The sequence below is a fragment of the Centruroides vittatus genome, unplaced genomic scaffold (assembly GCF_030686945.1).
Source record: "Centruroides vittatus isolate TY-2023 unplaced genomic scaffold, ASM3068694v2 contig_391, whole genome shotgun sequence".
NCBI lineage: Eukaryota > Metazoa > Arthropoda > Arachnida > Scorpiones > Buthidae > Centruroides > Centruroides vittatus.
The window spans coordinates 3,053,807-3,073,390 of NW_027122207.1; the positions used below are offsets into that span (position 1 = coordinate 3,053,807).

Genomic DNA, 19,584 nt, shown 5'->3' on the forward strand with positions numbered 1-19,584 from the left:
TAATTTTTCATGATATATATTAATCTTATTTATTGAATACTATAATTATAAACTAAATTTTTTAGGGTACAATTCAGAAGTTTGTGGATGATTTTCTCACAACTATTTTAACAGCCAATGAAGCCTTACCACCTGCTATAAAATGGTTATTTGATCTGCTAGATGAAGCAGCTGCCAGGCATGGAATAACTGATCCTGAAGTTATACATGCGTGGAAGAGCAACAGGTAGTTTTATGCATATTTCTTTAATATAATTTATAAATATACATTTGTAAAAAAAAATTGTTTCAATATTAAACTGAATTTGAAATATTTAATCATAATAGAAATATAATTATGATATATAATCATAATGAAAAAAAAATATGAATGTGATATATTCTTTGATATTTAATAAAAAATTATTTAAATTAATGAGACTTTTACAAATATTTCTAACAAATAAAAATCTCAATAATTTCAAGTTATTTTATAATATGAAATAAAGCATAATAAATTTTGTATATAATTCAATTTGCTAAAATTTATGTTTTTTACAAAAACTAAAATTTTATAAAACAAATTTATAACTGGCTTAATGACATAAACATAGTGCTCACTAGATCCAATAAAAGCAACCATTTCATCCTGATGAAAAAATTCACATAATGGAGATTATATTCAAGAAAATGAAGGTGATGAAATATCAATAGATGACCACTACCTTATCTCCTTCATTATTAACCATTTTTATAACATAACAGCTGAGGCACCCAGCTTCACTCAGAAAAATGATATATTAAGTAAAGTCAATGTACTTATATAAAAATACACATAAAAATGTATATAAAGAAAAAGAATATGTATTTATAATAAACTTATAATAGATTTGTGCTGTTTTTTTTTTTTTTTTTTTTTTTAGCAAAACATACTGGATATGTTTTGCTCCAAAAAGTTAGCCTGTTTTGAAGGTTAGCCTGTTTTTTGAGCAAAACATACTGGATATGTTTTGCTCAAAAAACAGGCTAACCATCAAATTACCATTTGACTAGCTTTTACTGATCACTTTCTCCTGTAACATTAGCCTAATGTGTCCAAACTTTATGGTTCACTTTGTACCCACTGGCCTCTAGGCAAAAACTTCTTATTCATGTGAAATACTTGATGTGAACTATTTGCTGTTCAAACGATTTTGAAAATAGAAAATAATCTCAGGATTATCCTGAGTATAGGTCTATGCACAAAGTTTTACAGAAAATGGTTTACTTATCAATTTTTTTAAAATTTTTGTACCATCTGTACTTTTCGATTACTAGTTTAAAGAACTATAATAATAAAATGTTTTTATTATTCAAAAACATGCTTATAGTTTTCTATATGGTTTATAAATCAATGTTACTTTTGCATAGTTTAAAGGTTTAAAAGACTCACTTAATTTTCAGTATTCAGTAAAGTGGACAAGATGCATTTTGGAGTGACATGCTTCATGTCATTCTAAAATGCATCTTGTCTGATTATAAATAAGATATTGTAAATTTCAATGTAGTAATGCAAGGTTTTATTGATTAAATATTAGAAATTAGAATATCTTATAAAATTTAGAATACTTTATTGATATTTATTAAAAAACATTAATAATTGATTTGAATGGATTACCATTATCATACTTTATATAATTTATTCATTACTAATATGAGGGAGAGTCAAAACTTAACCAAACTTTTGGAGTTTTGTGTTACATATGATTGTGAGAGACAGGAGGCATCAGATTCTTAAGTTTCTTGTATTTCCTTGTATCACTTGTATTCATGAGCAGCAACTAGGACTGATTTTTATAACAATATTAGAAAAAGTTGACAATAAGAAATTATATGTCTTGAGCGGAGATCAAACATCAAAGTTTGTGCGAAATTTCTTAAAATTGCAGAAATTTTCAATATGCTTTGTCAAGTCCGAACAAAAAAGGTCTGACAAAAGCTTTATGACAAAACAGTTCCAATAGTACAGGTGGAAACCACAGTGATGAAAGCTCTTAAAGATATTACAAAAAATGGCTTTGACAAATGTTTTGGATACTGACAGAAGTGTAGAGCAGCAGAAACTTACTTTGGTATAATCTAAGAGTTAATCTGTAGTGAAAAAAAAAAGTTGTGCCAGAAGTTTGGTTCATTTTGTCCTATCTCATATTCCTTATTCAATAACCAGTATCAATAATAAAAAAAATATTTTATTATAATTTATTTATTTTGAAATTTTTATAGTTTACCTTTGAGGTTTTGGGTAAATCTTGTAAAAAATCCTGACTTCATATTTGACATCGAAAAAACACCAACAGTTGATTCTTGTCTTTCGGTAATTGCTCAGACGTTTATGGACTCCTGTTCTACTAGTGAACATCGCCTGGGCAAGGTGAGATTATCAATTCAGATTTAAAATATATATATATTTAATGTTAATAAGATTTAATTAATGAAATTTATACAAATATTGCAATTTATTAAGAAGATTGAAATGGAAGTATTTATAATAGATTGAACCATCATAATCTTTCATTCTTTACAAAAACATTAGAATTATTTTTAAAAACATATTAAAAATATTTCATTAATTTTGATAAACTAAATAATCTTGAGAATGAAAAAATTAAATAAATCTTTCATCACTTACAAAAATGAATAACATAGCATATGTTTCTTATTCAAAATCCAATATATATAGCAAAAAACAAAAAATTATTTACAGAAGTTTTTTTATTAAATGTCTGTCTAAATAAAATTAGAAATCTTTAACAACAATAATAATTTTTTACAATAATCTTCTGTAATGTAGTCACAGAGAAAAATATCTTATTTTAAAGGAAAATAGAAAATAGCATTAATAGAAAATCATATATATAATTGAAGACTATTCAAGTAATTCAAAAATCTAGGTGTTTGAAGACAAACTGTAAAATATTTGAATATATATGTTAATATTTTGCAGAATACACTGTATATTTTATAAATTTTATAATGCATCCACTTATTTTGCCTTTTTTTTTTTTTTTTAATCAATACTTATGCTATTTCTTACTTAAAAGCTTTTGCTAAAATTTGCCTAAAATGTAGAATCTAAAAATTTTCATAATGGTAATCAGTTATATGTTTGATACAACATGCAAAAATCTCATTTAATGCAAAATCCATAACTTATAACAATATCCTAGCAATTACAAAAATACTAGAGCATCTCAAGAATGTAAATGATATCTTGTTTCAATATTATTCTAAAAGAAGAATTTCAATTGAATCAAATATTATATTACAATACATTGATTTTTGAAAATTTGATAATATATCATATAGATCAATACAAAAAATCCAATTTTTAAAATGATATATAGTTTATTCACCATTAGTAAATTTCTTGTATTATATTATGATATAGAAGTATTAAAATTATAATAATTTCTATATTTAAAAAAAATATAAAAATGAAAACTAACACAAAAATATTTAGAAGTCTTCTACATTCCATTTTAACTGTCAGCTCAATCAACATTAGTAGAGTCAACTTTTTTTATAAGCATTTCTTTGCCCATATGAAATGCTTATATATATGAAAATCGTTTAAAAATTTCTCTTGCATTGGATATTTAATTGTAAAAATTTTCTAAAAACATGAAAAATATAAGCATGATCACAACAAATAATATTACTATGTACAGCTTAGAATATTTAATGAACTAATAAATAATTTTATTATGTTTATTACTAAGTTCAATTGCATACCAAAGAAATGCTCATTACGTTTAATATTATATTATTTTTAAATTTAAATCCAAACGTCCTAATATATTTATCTTTATTTCAGGATTCACCATCAAATAAATTACTATTTGCAAGAGATATTCCTACTTATAGAAAAATGGTGTCAAGGTTTTATCAAGATATTGCTGCTATGCCAGCTGTAACAGATCAAGAAATGTCTGTTGCTTTACAACAATTGTCATTGGTAAGAATATTAAAATTACTGAATATTGTATATTATAATTTACTTCAATTTGTTTTTAAAACAACTTGATTAGTAAATTTGCCAAGTAAAGATGTTTATATAAAAGAAATTTTAAAGTATTATATATAAAATTAAATTTGTAAAGAATAATATAAACATATAAACATTGTTAAATATAGAATAAGAATACTATTATAAACAGGTTTACAAGATTTGTACAAAACACTCCAAATACACTTTTATCACCAGTATCCTTTACTTTCCAAATGTTTTTGGCTGTTCATACAGTAATCATTAGGCTACACCAAAGAGAATACAAAATAGAATTGTTTATTTGATTTTATGAATGTAAATATTAATTTAAAGTGGTATATTCTGGTAATTAATGCAGTATACTCTAAATATTCATCATTACTGTTTTCTAACATTTTGTGTTGTGTTCAATAAAATTATTTGGTATTTTTTGAAAATTTAGCATTCCTCATTTATATTTATTTAGTAACAGAGTTATCCTATGTCTTGTGTTTTTCTTTTTGAACTCTACCTCTTTTATATTGGTGATGTTCAAGAATGATTTTACTTTTCATTTTGTTGTGATATTGATTTCATTGACTAATACTTATTTTCTTTCTTTTTATTCATTTATTTTTAGTTCTGAAATTACTGAATAATTTTCCTTGTATGTTTTCTAAAGGCTATGTTTCTAAGTTCTATATTATTTGAAATTTATTTTTTCATGTTAATAAGTATATTATATAATCACTTTACATGTAAAATTATTTTATTTAGCAGAGCATTTAAAGCTATAACAAATGCTTTATAATCCTCTGACATTTCCTCAAAATATTGGGTTTTGAGAGATTTAAAAAGTTTTTTCCAAATCTTACCATGCAACATTTTGTTAATTCTAATAAGCTTCAATACAGTTCTGTATGTCTTAATTTAGCTCAGGTAAAATTGATTTTTTAAGAAAAAATATCATATATTATTTTATATAAAATTACAACCAATGAATCTAAATTTACAAAGATTATTAAATATATAAAGTTGGATTTTATCACTTTATTTTTAACTTCTATTTTTTAAATCAACTTTATTGATTTGAAAGAAAATGTCAGTCTGGAAGGGCTTGAATCCACACATTCTATATATTAATCATTCTAAATTAATGCAATTATTAATATTAACAGAAGATAACAGCTCAGTCATGAGCATTTAGTCCAGATTAATCAGTTTTTATGTCAATGTCTAGGCAAAAGCTAGCTTGATGATCCAGTTTTAAATATTTGGTAACTTTATTATTCAACTTTGTTTCTTTGAATATCTCTGATTATGTCTGTTCTATTTGCTCCAAATGTTAAATTGTTGATTTAATTTTTTTATTGTTCATAATCCAAGCCAGACGTTATTGAATCTGACTGCATTCCATTTGCCTTCTTTGTTAAGTAATAATAATTATTGTGTTTTATTGCTATTAATTAATTTTCTTATTTATTATTATATTTTTTATTTTTTTAATGAAGATATCAACATGGTCTATAACTTATTTGATTTATAGAATATTTATAGAAAAAATACATAAATAAATAAAATGTATGTTACAAATAATGTTAAATACAAACTGAAGACAATTTTGCATCACTACAAAGAAAGAAATAAAAGAAATGAGCTTTATCATGCAACACTTTTGCCAAGTAGGAAAAAAGACAAAATTAATCTTTCTTTATTGACTTGTCTTACATGAATTATAACAGTTCAATGTCAATATATTAATATACATGATAATCATAAAATAAGTTAACACAAAATTCTTAAAAGTTTTAAAATTATTTTTATTTAATTACTGGTCACATAAAATATGCAGCAAAAATGAATTTGGATCAAATGCTTCTAATATCTACACCTGAATCATAATATATGTTCAATGTATCCATCTTTCTGAAGGATAGGTCCAATGTAGAATGTAAAATTATAAACAACACATTTTGATTGATTAGAACTGATGTTTAATAAGTTATCTTTTAATTCAATTCCTCAAACCAACTAAGAACTTATGCACCATACTTTATAAACCTATCCTTTGAGATAACTCCATTACCGGTATTTTCAAGAGTTTAAATACAGGCTACATGGAGGCCTTTTTATTTTCAGGCCATTAGATATAAGGTCATGTTGGAAAGTGAAATGTTTAATGATTTTCCTTTCATTAAGTTCTGGTATCAAAGAATTTTTCAACTTTGCACGTCTTTGTAATTGTTACCATTTTAAGCGATCCATTATTTCACTTTTTTTTTTTTTTTGAAGAAATAAGGAAAAAGAGAAATTGGGATTCATACCATAATGTCAGGTTTCCATTTTGAAAAGATTGCACATCAATAGCATGCAGATTTTCAGGTGCCTAAATAACCATGGATATTAACCATGGAGTTAAAAATGTGCTTTGCCAGACCAAAGAATGGTGCTAAGCCAGCCATAATGATCATTCAATTTTGAAAAGCAAATAGTTTGCATAATCATCTCTGTTTCTGTAATCACATGGTATCAATTGTTAAAGGCATTTACTTTTGTAAAAATGAAGGTATGATGCATACCTCATAATTTTTAAAATACTTGATTTAGGTAGTTGATATAACCTCCTTAGCAGTTTCTAGTACAATATTTTTTTTAGTTTTAGGTCTTCCAGAGTATTTAGCATCTTTAACACTTCCTGTTTTCTCAAACTTTTTAATAAGAGAAGACAAAGTGGCTGGAGAACAAGGCTCAAACATTTTTTATATGACTTCTTTTTGAAAGACTATGTGCATTAAATCCATTTTGATAGTAATAAGTAGTAAATTTGAACTTTTCCTGAAGAGAGTTATTTTTTAGCTAAAATATACAAACACTTTAATGTTTTTAATACAAAGCTTAATTGCAGAAAGTGTCTTCCTAAAAACTTTGCTAAATTTATGTTTCTCTAGTATTAGAGAAACCTAAATTTAGCAAAGTTTTTAGTCAGAGCAAATATATTTGCTTTTAGATGTAAAATTAATAAATTCATTAAATAATTTTAATGCTGTTATAATCTTAACATACACAATGAATATACGTAAACAATACAGTGAATAAAATAAAAATATGAATTTACTATTTTCTTTATTATTGGTAAGTCACACTTTTTTAATTGTATAATGATCACACAATGGTACTAAACTTACAATATTTGATACACTTTTTAACATTAATGTTATGTTATGAAAATAATAGGAAGATTTTTATTGTATTTATTATTTATTTAGAATCTAAATAAATTTCATTGTAGAAGAAAAGTATTATATGTATGACTGTTGCATATCTGATTAATCATATTTTCTATTCAAAATAAAATGTTAAAAATTGCTTGAATTATTACTAGACTTCCTAAAAGGCTATTATATGATTGGAATGCTACAGCACTATAGACTATGTTTCAGTGATAATATAGTATATTGAGAATAATTAGTATAATATAATTATTCTAATCACTTAACTATCTGATAAACAATTAATAGCAATCTAGTATAATTTAGCAAATTGTTAATTATTCATTTATATTAAAATCAGAATATTTATTAACTACATATTTCACAATAATTTGTCATTTAATTTTTTTAATAAATTCAATATTTTGTCTAAGTAAAAAGTTTGATCTGATTAAAATAAAACATCAATGCTACATTACTAATATAACTTACAGTTTAAGTCTTAGAGCTGTTCTACTGCAGTTCAAGATGTTTTTGAGTTTTTCATTTCTTCTTTTCATTTGATTGGTATTCTAATTGTGGGGAAGTACTCGATCTTTAGAGTATTCCTCGTGCAGAAACAAAACAAAAAGAAACTTCAAAGAAATAAATCACACGCTCTATGACTCCAATGCAAGGAACTTAAAGTTTATTTTAGTCCTTCCAATCACTACTCTGTCCCTTCACTATAACAGACACTAAAACAAAAGAAACAACATACACAAAAAAAAAAACAATCTTGTGACTCTATCGTCTACACGTCCTCTCTCCATTCTTTCTTCTGAAAAAAATTTTTTCTTCTTCCATTGAGCATGCGTGATCTCCCTCTCTCTCTCTCTTTTTTTTTCTTCCAAAAACGCGGCCCATCCTTTCTTTACCCTGCAGCCCGCCCAAGGATCACGCAATAGAACACGTGATCCCTGGACCACATATCTCCCCTTCTCCCATTAACTTTTACAACATGAAGCTTTTATGCTATGAGGGCCTGTCCCTCCTTTACATTGTGAACCACCCAAGGGGTTGGTTACGAACCGGTTAGGCAACAGAACACATGGTCTTCAGACCACATAATATTAATTGGGAAGCCAGTACTCATCCATTTTCAAAATATGGTCTATCTATTTTTTCTGACAGGTTTTAATATTGTCCACTATATTATTTCCCTAATTTGGCTGATATCTATTTTTCATTTGCAAGAGTAATTTGGACAGGTCTAATTGAGATCTCAGAAAGTGTGTGTGTGAGTGGTTACTACTTTTGGGAATTTCTGTTGTTTAGGACTCAAGTCTTGCTACTATATGAGAGAACAGCTTGAGACATAATATTATGTAAATTTAATTTAGTTTGAAACAGACATTTGTTTCCCAAATTGATATTTTATTTGACTCTACTATATTTCTGTATTTTATCTGTCATATATTTTTTTTTTTTTTATATGAAAGTCACCAAGTAATTAAATCTATATCTGTTTTATTATTTTTTCCTTCAACTTCAAGTCTTGTGCTGTATTTCTGCCATGTATTTCTATTCAGTTATTGATGTGGAAATTGTCATATTATTAGCAATTTTAATTAATGTGTTATACTGGCTGTCTGTGAGTCATTCTATGATTAGGCTTCAACTGATCATCAGTATATAGAATGCTTTGTCTTTTATCTCTAGGCATACACCAATTATTTTTAGAAATAATTAGTATATGTCTGTAATGTGAAATGTAATATAAATGTTCAAATCTTTGGAGAATAAAAATTTGATTAGTTAAATCAAACAGAATACATGACATACGAATAAATAAAATTTGTCTAACATATACATAGCCACTTCATTTAGCATAACCATATCTTTTCAGAATATATATTAGGATTAAAATAACATTCAAAGCAATTAAAATAATTAATCAAACAGATTAATTAATACTTTTAATTATTGTTTTATTTAATAATCACTGGTATAGAAAGTATTTAATGACACTTATATAACTTAAACCTTGTTCTATAATTATGTTAAAATAACCAGAAATAAAATGTGACAATAAAAATGACAGATAAATAAGTCTATGATCTTTAGAGAATTTACTATAAAGATTATTATATTCTTTAAAATTCTCTTGATATATTGAGAATTTTATTATAATGTAAAATTACTTTTCCAAAAAAATTAAAGTGAATATTTTTGAAATTATTATTATTGAATACAAAATGATTTATGGTATAAATTATTTTCTGTATGGTACAAATTGTTTTGTATTTTATTAAAATCTTAAGTTTTTTTAATGATATTAATTAATATATTGATGATAAAAATTAAACATTAATTTATGAAGCACTAAAAAGTGATTCATTTCAAAATTGATAAAAATTTTCAGAAGAAAAATTTTTAAATTATAATTAGAAAAGAATATATTTAATAAAAACAACATTCAAAACTTTATATTTCTCCGAAAATTCCTGATATTGAATATATAATATTATTATAAAATTAAGTTATTTTATGGATAAAATTATTTGGACTTATTAATATGATACTTAATATAAATATCATTAAATAATAATTTTTAAAATGTTAGAAAATAAAATTAATTTGGATCAAACTATTAAAAAATTTATTACAAAAAAATATTTTAATCAGTGAATATATTATATTTGATCAATATTAAAATAAATTATAAATAAGTGAATAACTTTAAATAAATCAGAAAATGTGGTAAAAAAAGTTGAGAATTTTTTCTAACACAAGTCATGTTTTATCAATAGGCTCATACAGGAGAAGTGGATACATTAAATGCATTAAAAGAACTGTACATATATATAACTAGGTATAGTGAACAGGTATGTTTTTCATTTTAGTTTACTATTGTTTTTTAAAGATTTTATAGATATAAATATTATAATTAAAAAATATAGACTTTCATGTATACAGTCAAACCTGTCTATAACGGAACCTGTACATAGCGAAAACCTGTCATTTACGGAAAATTTCTGCAGTTCCTTGAATTTTATGCAAAAATTAATGTAAATTAAACTGTGTATAGTGGAATTTGTCTAATGTGGAAACAGAAAGGAAAATCAGGTCATATAATTGAAAAATAGTAATCTTTATCCAATTTAACACAAATTTAACAAGAAGTTTACAAGCCTAGCATGTATAAATCATAAAAAAGTCAAAAAATACACACTCAATACAGAATAGCAAAATATGACTACTGTATTACAGTAATTTTATTCGGATTTGAATGGAAAGTTTTTACATATTTTTATTAACAGCTGTTTTTACTTAACATAAATATGTGATGTAATTATAAGTTATGAAATTTAACATATTATTCCCAATGTGAGATTGCATTTTTTGTTTTGAAATTTATTTTAAAGTTTTTTACATCACATTTCGTTTGAATAAAATCAAGTCAAAATGTCTGCAGATAAAATACACATTGGACATATTATGAATGCTTTTTAAGTTTCATGAAGGATATACAAACAGTAAAAAATACTCATACTGTGTGTGGGAAAGATGCTTCTAAACTCCGAATGTGTCAAATATGGTTTTGAAAGTATCGTTTGGGAAATTTTGAACTAAAGGATACAAAATGTACGGGTCCCACAAAAGTTGTTGAAGAGAAATTGTGGGAAGAAATTGTTAAAGATTGACAAATAACAACTCGTGAATTTGCAACAAGTCTTAGTGTGTCACAGACACATATTGTTGAAACACTTCATCTACTTGAAATGATTGTAAAACATACTGATGATTGTGTTCCACATGCAGTTTGATTTTTTTTTTCACTTATGAATAAAACGAACTGAATTGAGTATAATTTTGTCTGATGAAAGTAGGCAGCTGAAAGGTTTTATTTTATTTTTAAATTGGTTACTCATTTTTATCTTAAGAGAACTTTTTTACGGATAAATGAAAAAAATTAAAGTTAAAATTAAAATCTTTGTTATTAACCGAAAATTTGTTCTAGCAGGTAGTGATTGTTCGGTTGAGTTCCGAGGTACCACTGTATTTGATTAATACAATTTTCATATACAAAGTAACATTGAGAAATTTATTAATCACATTAACCAAGGGATACTTATAATAGGTAACCTGTATATTAGAGTACCTAGATTATCAGAGTAGTGACACACGAGTCATCGCCGCCATGTTCTGACATCTGTCATCACGTGACCTATGGGTTTACTGTAAGAAATGATGATTATTACAGTTTAATAAAGCATTTTATTTGTTTTTTTATTCAAGAATATGATGAATGGATGAATCTTACAGGCTCAATAAGTTTTAACTCTCTAGCATTAGTATTTTTAAATAAAAAATGATTTTGTTTACTTATTCGAAAAACTTCTAAATCGAGATTCCAAATGTTATTTTAAAGCAAGCATAAGAAATCAGTCAGTAGTTAATGAAATAGATATTTGGCTTGTCAAAACTACTATAGTATTTACTAATTTGACAGGATTTAATATTGGAATATGCAATGTACTGTATGCGTCCTTATGCAACATGCAAAGGTAAAGCTGGGTGTTGGCCTGATGTAACTCCTCACCTCTCTCCTGGGAAAGCTTTTGAGTGTTTTATTACTAATAGTCTTTTTGTATTGTTTTTATCTAACATCCCATCTTTATACTGTAAAAACTGTCCATTTTTTTCTTTAAATAAAATAAAGTTACAGTAGTTTGTTCTTACACTCACTGGAGTAAAGATGTGTTTCTTTTCTTTGTGTTATTTCACTACATAAAACTTTTAACATCAAGGCTATTATATTGAAGTACTTTAATATAATAATCAACCAAATAAAAAGTATATTTGTATCTATATTGTATTATTGTATGATAAAAAAGTAATTTAATAAAACTTTTTATATATGTATAATAATTACATAAGTTTGTAGTAATAATGCATATCAAGATCAAAAGGATATGTGGATAAAATATAAAAATTTATTAAATGAACAATACATTTTTATTTGTAACAGTTCCATATTTTTTTTGGTGGTTTTCTGTGAATAATTTGTTTTGTGAATGAAAACAAAGTTGGAATGGCATTATGCTTTAATTTCTTCTTCCCATTGAGAACACCACAAGCACGTGGTCTGCAGGTTTGAAAGGGAAAAACACCCCAAAAAAAAACGGAAATGAATAGTCGGTGAAAACGAGTAATTGAACAAACAAAGGTTTATTGGAGACAAAAAAAAACACGATTAATTGTCGATACACGACAATATCCCGAAATCCGATCGCGTTACAATCTTAATACTACCCGATTATCACCCTCCTAAGTTTCCTTCTCTCTACGCGAGGCCCTATTTTACCCGACAATTAATATGACTAAATATACAAACTTTCTCTTGTAATACAAAAATAGTTAACCACGATGATATTACAGTTAGTCCTCCTCGTTGTTAGATGGTAATCCTTTTCTCATTTCATATAATTCCTTCGATGGAAGCCGATTCCCTTTTAGCGCCGTAATTTGCCTATCCTGCGCTCGTCCTCTTCCCTCCGCTTTCTTCCTCTAACGGCTCGCCACGTCTTCCAGGGGTTCCAACCAACAAAAAGTCCTCCTGATGCCGTCCCAGGACAAGAAGAAAAAGAAAAAAAAAATCCCTTCTACATGGGTTACATGTGTTTTTATAACTTCCCGCTAGCTGACGTCACTCCGCCCCACGTGACCCCACGACGGGCCAATCACCACAACGAGAGTCCAGCCAGCATGTAGATGGTGGTAACACGGAAGGAAACGAAAATGACCGTACAGAAACATACACGCGACACGACATAAACGAAAAACAAAAATATAAAATAAAACAAACGAACAAAAAAAATATATACATATATATACAAATATATACAATAGCTGCGAAGCGCTACACCATCAACTCTCACTTTTTCCCACATTTGTGGTTCAAAATGAACTTCACACAAACAAGAATTATTTGTAGGTTTCCAATTTTCTCTGCACACTTTTTCAGCCCAAATTTTTCTCTGAACAGGATTTCTTGGAAAACATTTTACAGTATATCCTTTTGCAGAAGAATTACAACAACCAAAAGCTGAACATCCAGGCATTATTTAAATGATATCTGCATAATAAAATTAAAAGGTATATTCTAAAACTGGATTCAAAATAACTTTTAAAACATCTTTAATGCATTCAGCAGAATAACAATACAAAAGTACTAATATGTAAAAGAATCATTTGTATAATGAATTTTTATATGCCTTAAATTCCAGCTCTTTCAGCCGGGTTTTATTTACGTCCCTAATTCCCTAATCTCTTAATTATTTAACTACTACTTAAGTAGAAATAAATTGAAACCGGTTACTTTGTACCTGAATATAGTCTTGGGAAAGAAGTGAAAGAAATTTTTATGACAACAGATACATAAAACATAAATTTAATGAATATAAATTATTAAATTTGTACCTTGTGCATCTCATTCATTAAATTTAGTTGTAAATGATGCTGCCAAAGTAACAGTTAAATTTTTAAATGTTTTTTTCTACATCCCCTTATAGATAGGACATACTAAATTGTAATATCACTGGTTTAACATTGAAATCCATAAGTAATATAAGATGGGAGAGCAGATATAAGATGGGAGAGCAGAATAAAAGCAGAATAAATATATCAAATATTTTAATGGATTTTTTAAAATTCCTGTCAACTATACAGAACTATCATAAAAATATACCAGTAAACTCCTATCGGTTGGGTTAAGTTATGAATCTAATCGTGATTCACATAATGGGGCGAGGGCAGCCAAATATCTAGCAGGCAGGCAGCTAACAGCCCAGAACCAGTCCTGGATAGAATCGTTGAAAGCATTATATGATATTTTGGTGTGTAGCTTCCACCAGCTAAACCACTTGAGGTTGGTGCTCTGTAAAGTGCATGCACAAATGCCTATAATCTGGCTGCTTTACACCATTCAATTATTTTCACTGTGGAAGCTGACCCAGTTTTGACAATACAGCAGCGCTTCCATTTTGCCACTGATATTCGAATATACAATAGCAATCTTATTATTTTTTTCACATGTAGTATAGAAATTTGTAATAAGATACATAATGCGGTTATAATAAAATATTAATTTAAATTAATTCAAAGTACATTAAAATATGAAAATAAACGTGCAATATGTATTTATATTTTATAAAATCAAGGGAAGCGGCGCTTCCACACCTTCCAATGATGGCATGCCACTGATTTACATACTCATAATCCCATGCAGGATGAGCAGTGGGCAACAGAAGAGAAATTTCTACATTCGTTCATCCATTCACCAACTTTCTCCATCCTGCTCTATCCAGACATACTTCTTTTGATTTGTAATCTAAGTATATGACCTTTCAATAAGGTCTAAAGTACTAGTGTGTCTTTTTATTGTTATTGTACAGGATGTATTAAAGAAGTCTTACAAGTAATAGAATTAAATTTGTTTTGAGCACTATAACAAACTAATTTTTTAGGTACTACAGTACATGTAAATGTTTATTTTATTATAAATAATACTTTTCTATAGCAATATTTTTATATGTTTAAGGTTTGTGACTATTTCTCTTTCATCTATATAATTTATTATGTTAGAACAAAACTACAGCATAATTATTACAGTACTCAAGACAGATAGCTTCATTTGGTCAAACACTAATTTTTAAGTTATTCTAGCAAAAGAAACATGCAAAATATAACAATTTATGTATAGTTAAACACAAAAAGTTCTTTAAACATACATATTCTTCATGGATGGACTGTTTTCTAAGGAGCGATAATTTCAGAGAAATTAGTAGAAAATTAAATTTTGGTTATATTTTGCCACTTTACGCTAATTTTTGTACTTCTTTTTGTAAAATACAAACAGTTTATATATATTTTTTCGTTTTAATAACATCCCTTAAGCAGATATCTGATCTAACTATCAATTTTTTTCATTTGTTGCTTTATATTAAAGTGTAAATATGAACGTAAACATAAAGATATAGCAAATTCATGCCTACCTGTTGTCAAATGTGTTCAAAAAGAATTTCTAGATTTCTTTATAAATGACTTTAAAACACACTTACCATTCAAAATATAGAGCCAGGCCCACTTTTTCTCAGAACATGGCAGATTTTAATCACGCGATACAACTAACCAATAGAAAATTTGACAACCCATTGTCGCTACTCTGATAATCTAAGTACTCTACTGTATATAGCGGAAACCTGTCTACTACGGTGGAGTTGTTTGGTCTCTTGGTGTTCCATTATAGAGAAGTTTGACTGTATTCATGTATTTGTCAACAAGATGAAAAAATTTGAATTGATAAAATAGTTGGTAAACTTTTCTTCAGTACAAATTTCTTGCAAAATTGATTTTAATAATAAAAATTAATTTATACAAATCCATTTATTTTCAGAAAGAGATCTTAAACAATGTTATTACTTTTTAAAAGTTAATCCTAATGATGATTTTTAACAATTTTATTTTGATAAATTATGATGTTTATTATTACTAGAACAATCTTTAAAGAGTTTTATACAAAGCTACATAATCAATTGCATTTCTGAGATTTTATGTAGACTTTTTAGTTTAATAAAAAATTATTTTTTCATCCATAACATGAAAGACTATATAGTGTGTTTTAAAATTATACCAATTTATCAGGAGTTAATTTTGTTTCAAACATTTTTAATCTATTACCAAAAATGTTTCAAACAAAATTAATTTCTATTAAATTGGTGTAGTTTTCATATTCATTCATAAGAGAAAAAATTTCTAAATATTTTATATATTTTATTACTAAAGATATATTTTGAAATATTTAAAAAGTGGAGTATTTTTATTTTAATCATATACTCTTATTGAATCTAAGATTTCACTTCAGCATAATTTGTAAAAATATAAAAACTGTTTTTCTTCCACAACAATATTAGATATAATTTTTAAAAAGATTAAGTTTTATATATATATATATAGTAATTATTAAAACGTAAACATATTGTTATAATTATATTAGTTTATTATTATTAGTTATTAGTAAAATTAGTTTAAATTAATTTTATTAAGATTGAATGGTGTAAATTTTACTCTGCCTCACTGGTTGAAAGTCGAATTTCAGAATTGGTGAACCACAGTTCTGAAAGTTGAAAGCTTTGACCAGTGAGGCAAAGCAAAATTTATTTCATTTGAAAAACCAATTGCTGGAATAACTTACCTGGTTCTATAGCAATAGATTGTGAATATCATAAGTTTGAAGTGAGTATTATCTATTGAGCCAGAATGTTTTTAAAAAATAATGTTGGAAGGTGCATTTCCTTCCACTACTGAGGGGAAGTGCATCCCCACTGTAATAGAAAGATTCAAATAAAATTAAATGCTGGCCAAATCTTTTGTCTATATAGACTGTAAGTATGACCATAGCAAAAGAAGTAGCAGTAGCATACTAAAAGACAACAGTTTAAAATTGGTATTAATTGTTGTAATTTGGGTCTCTAGTTACAATATAAACATAAGTTACTTACAAAACAAGATGAAATTGCTTGAGAGTAACTTTTTCTTGAGAAGACAGTCTAAGACTACTTTTGAAGCACCTTATAAGATTTTAAGTTCTAACATAATAAGGTTTGAAGTTCAAAAAATAATTAAACCATGTCTTCGAACATGTTATGTTTTGCCAAGAGATGTGGCAATGTCTTGGAGAGGAATACCTGTATAATTTTCCAAGTATGAACACCATAAAACATAAGTCTTTCCTCTAGTTTTTTTCTTGACAAGGCACATAAACTTTACTTTGTATTCATCAAAGTCAATACTAATAATTTTTCCAACATCATGTCAGACACTTGATTTTGTTGGAAACTTTACAATGACAAAATCAACTGCTGTTGTGGCACTTTCTTCTGCTGCATCATCATTAAGAGATAAGTGTCCTTTGGAATCTAAACTGCTTCAGAAGTTACAATATATTTTTTAGACTAGTCTTTGAGCAAGTTTGGCTTTTCTTTATTTTTGTGTTGTTATCATGGAATTCTATGTTTAGAACACAAAGGGATGCATTTACTCCACTGACATGATCAAACTTTCACCAGGTAAATGTATCCTAGCTTGTCATGACAAAGCACATGGACAAAACACTTCACAAATACTACATTTTAAATGCAAAAATTACTGTACTTGCACCCTAGCAAATGAAAAGAGCTAATTTTTTAAACCATATTGCAACCATGGAAGCAGCCATTCATTGTGAAACCTGCTCAAATACTATCAATACCTGTACTTACACATTACACATCACTGTACCATACATGGGGTATCAGCTTAATTTTAATTAGCTGATGAGATATTGTGGAAAAATGCAGTTACTCCATAGATGCACTTACTCCGTCTGAACTTAATTGTATTGGTTTATATATATATATATATATATTAATTTGTAATGATATATTTTAATATTATTTTATTTGAACTTTCAGTATTTGATTAATTTTGATTTAATTAATATATTTTTATATAATTTTAGATTTTAGAAGCCTTAGATGATGATCCAAGCTGTCAAAGAATACATCTTGCTCAAAAATTGGATAATGTTGCCTGTATATTAAATGGTGAAGACACAGCAATATGCTGATTTTTACTGTCTGCATCAGACTCTATCATGCAAGTGCTCCAAATCTAATCATGTCTGGAACAGCATACTTAAGGATCCAGCATCACCGTGTCTGGCCGGTCGGGTTTCGGCGAGCTGTGCGTGTTATTTTAAGTGCCCAAAAATCTCATTAAAATACCACATCCTGTGGTAGAGTGCCAAGAAGAGAATACTCTACAATTCCATATACGAACAGGCCATGCAAATCCTGCCACTATCAATACAGGAGCATAGTTTCTTTCCTTGCCTGCTTGCTGATCCTTTGTATTTAACAGGAAGAGAAACAATAACAATCCACATCTGGAAGTTTCTTGCTACAGAAACCATGTAATATATGTGCAATGGATCAATCATACATTCTCTCTTGTGAACATTTATTTTCAATCATTTTCACAAAAACTGAATTGTATAGCAAAGGGTGACTTTAAAAGTAGCACCCTTACATCTTCAGACTTAAATCAACATAATGGCATTACTTGATGTGATGATGCTGCAACACTATGCACTGAAACTTTTTCCAATTGCTTGTGAATATCTTTCATTTTATCACAAACTAGATCATATTGTCATACTTCTTGTATTTAATGTACTTACATAAGCAGAAAATCTTCCTGCTATAAGCTTCTAAATAGCCTTGGCTTCTGTGCAAAGGAATCATTATATATATTAAGATCGTAATGGTATTTATAGACAGTAATCTTAAAAAAATTGATTTGTTTGAAAATTTAATATTTAAGGCAGTTTTTTAATAGCCTTAAAGAGTTTTTATACTCATCACATTAAGTTCCAGTCATACGTAATATTTCATGTTATGTCATATTGTTACTTTTATAAATTTTCAAAAGTCTTTATAACTAAAACAAACTTCCATTTCTATAATTCCAGAATTTTTAAAGTAATATTTGGACAATTAAACAATTAAATAAAAAGAAAATACGTTGGAATATCACGGTAAATCAAATTTCGGAATTAACAGTGTTAGTAAATAGACAGAAATGTACATTGTTGTGACATTAGCAGGAAATTGTACAGCAAGAGATCATTGTTTGCAAGTGTTGGTATGATGTGTACAAAAATTAAAATTAGGCACTTTTAGGTATTACGCATCAAAATTGAATAGCAAATTTAAAAATAAGGAACGTTCTTTCCTTTCTTGTATAATAAGTATGAATTTTTCTAAATTATTTAAGTGATGAATGAAAAATATCACTTAGGATGATAATATCCAGCCATATAGAACCTCAACTGTTTGCACAAAAATAAATAAAATTGGGAGGCCAAAATTTAAGTTCTATCTATGCAGTATAGCTTGCTGCACTAGCCTCAATTTTGGCTCTTTACATACAGGGTGATCTTATCTTATTGAGCCAATACAAAATGCTAAAATAAAAGAAAATTTAAAAAAAGAGAGGCAGCACTTCCACTGTCCATCAATCACTTAATTAGTAGATAGTTGACAATTGTTGGTATCCATAATTTTTCAGGTGGAAGATATGTTGGTTACTGTGCAAAACATGTCAATACTGACAATGTTTGCTGGTATATAAAGGTGTGCTTCATTTCTGGAAGGTCTTGGCAGTAGAGCTGCCAAGGTTGAAGAGTATTTTTTATATGCCGAATGTTTCTACGTCCTCCATAACATGAAATGATGCCAATAAATTTTATTGAAGAAACATTTTATGACTCTGTCTAGTACTTTTTAAAATGTGATTTTTCTTTAA

The 19,584-nt window shown here is 27.1% G+C and overlaps 1 protein-coding gene across 3 annotated transcripts in view; it reads left to right on the forward strand.

Moving 5' to 3' along the window:
- Positions 1 to 19,538, forward strand: part of LOC136975904 (plexin-B-like) — a 302,414-nt gene extending 282,876 nt beyond the window's left edge. For all 3 annotated transcript variants that reach the window (XM_067271069.1, XM_067271070.1, XM_067271068.1), the window contains 5 exons: positions 66 to 226; positions 2,242 to 2,389; positions 3,833 to 3,973; positions 9,987 to 10,061; positions 17,738 to 19,538. In XM_067271069.1, the coding sequence (XP_067127170.1) occupies positions 66 to 226; positions 2,242 to 2,389; positions 3,833 to 3,973; positions 9,987 to 10,061; positions 17,738 to 17,845 (633 nt within the window). In that variant the 3' untranslated portion in view covers positions 17,846 to 19,538. The remainder of the gene's footprint in view (positions 1 to 65; positions 227 to 2,241; positions 2,390 to 3,832; positions 3,974 to 9,986; positions 10,062 to 17,737) is intronic.
- Positions 19,539 to 19,584: the final 46 nt, after the last annotated feature.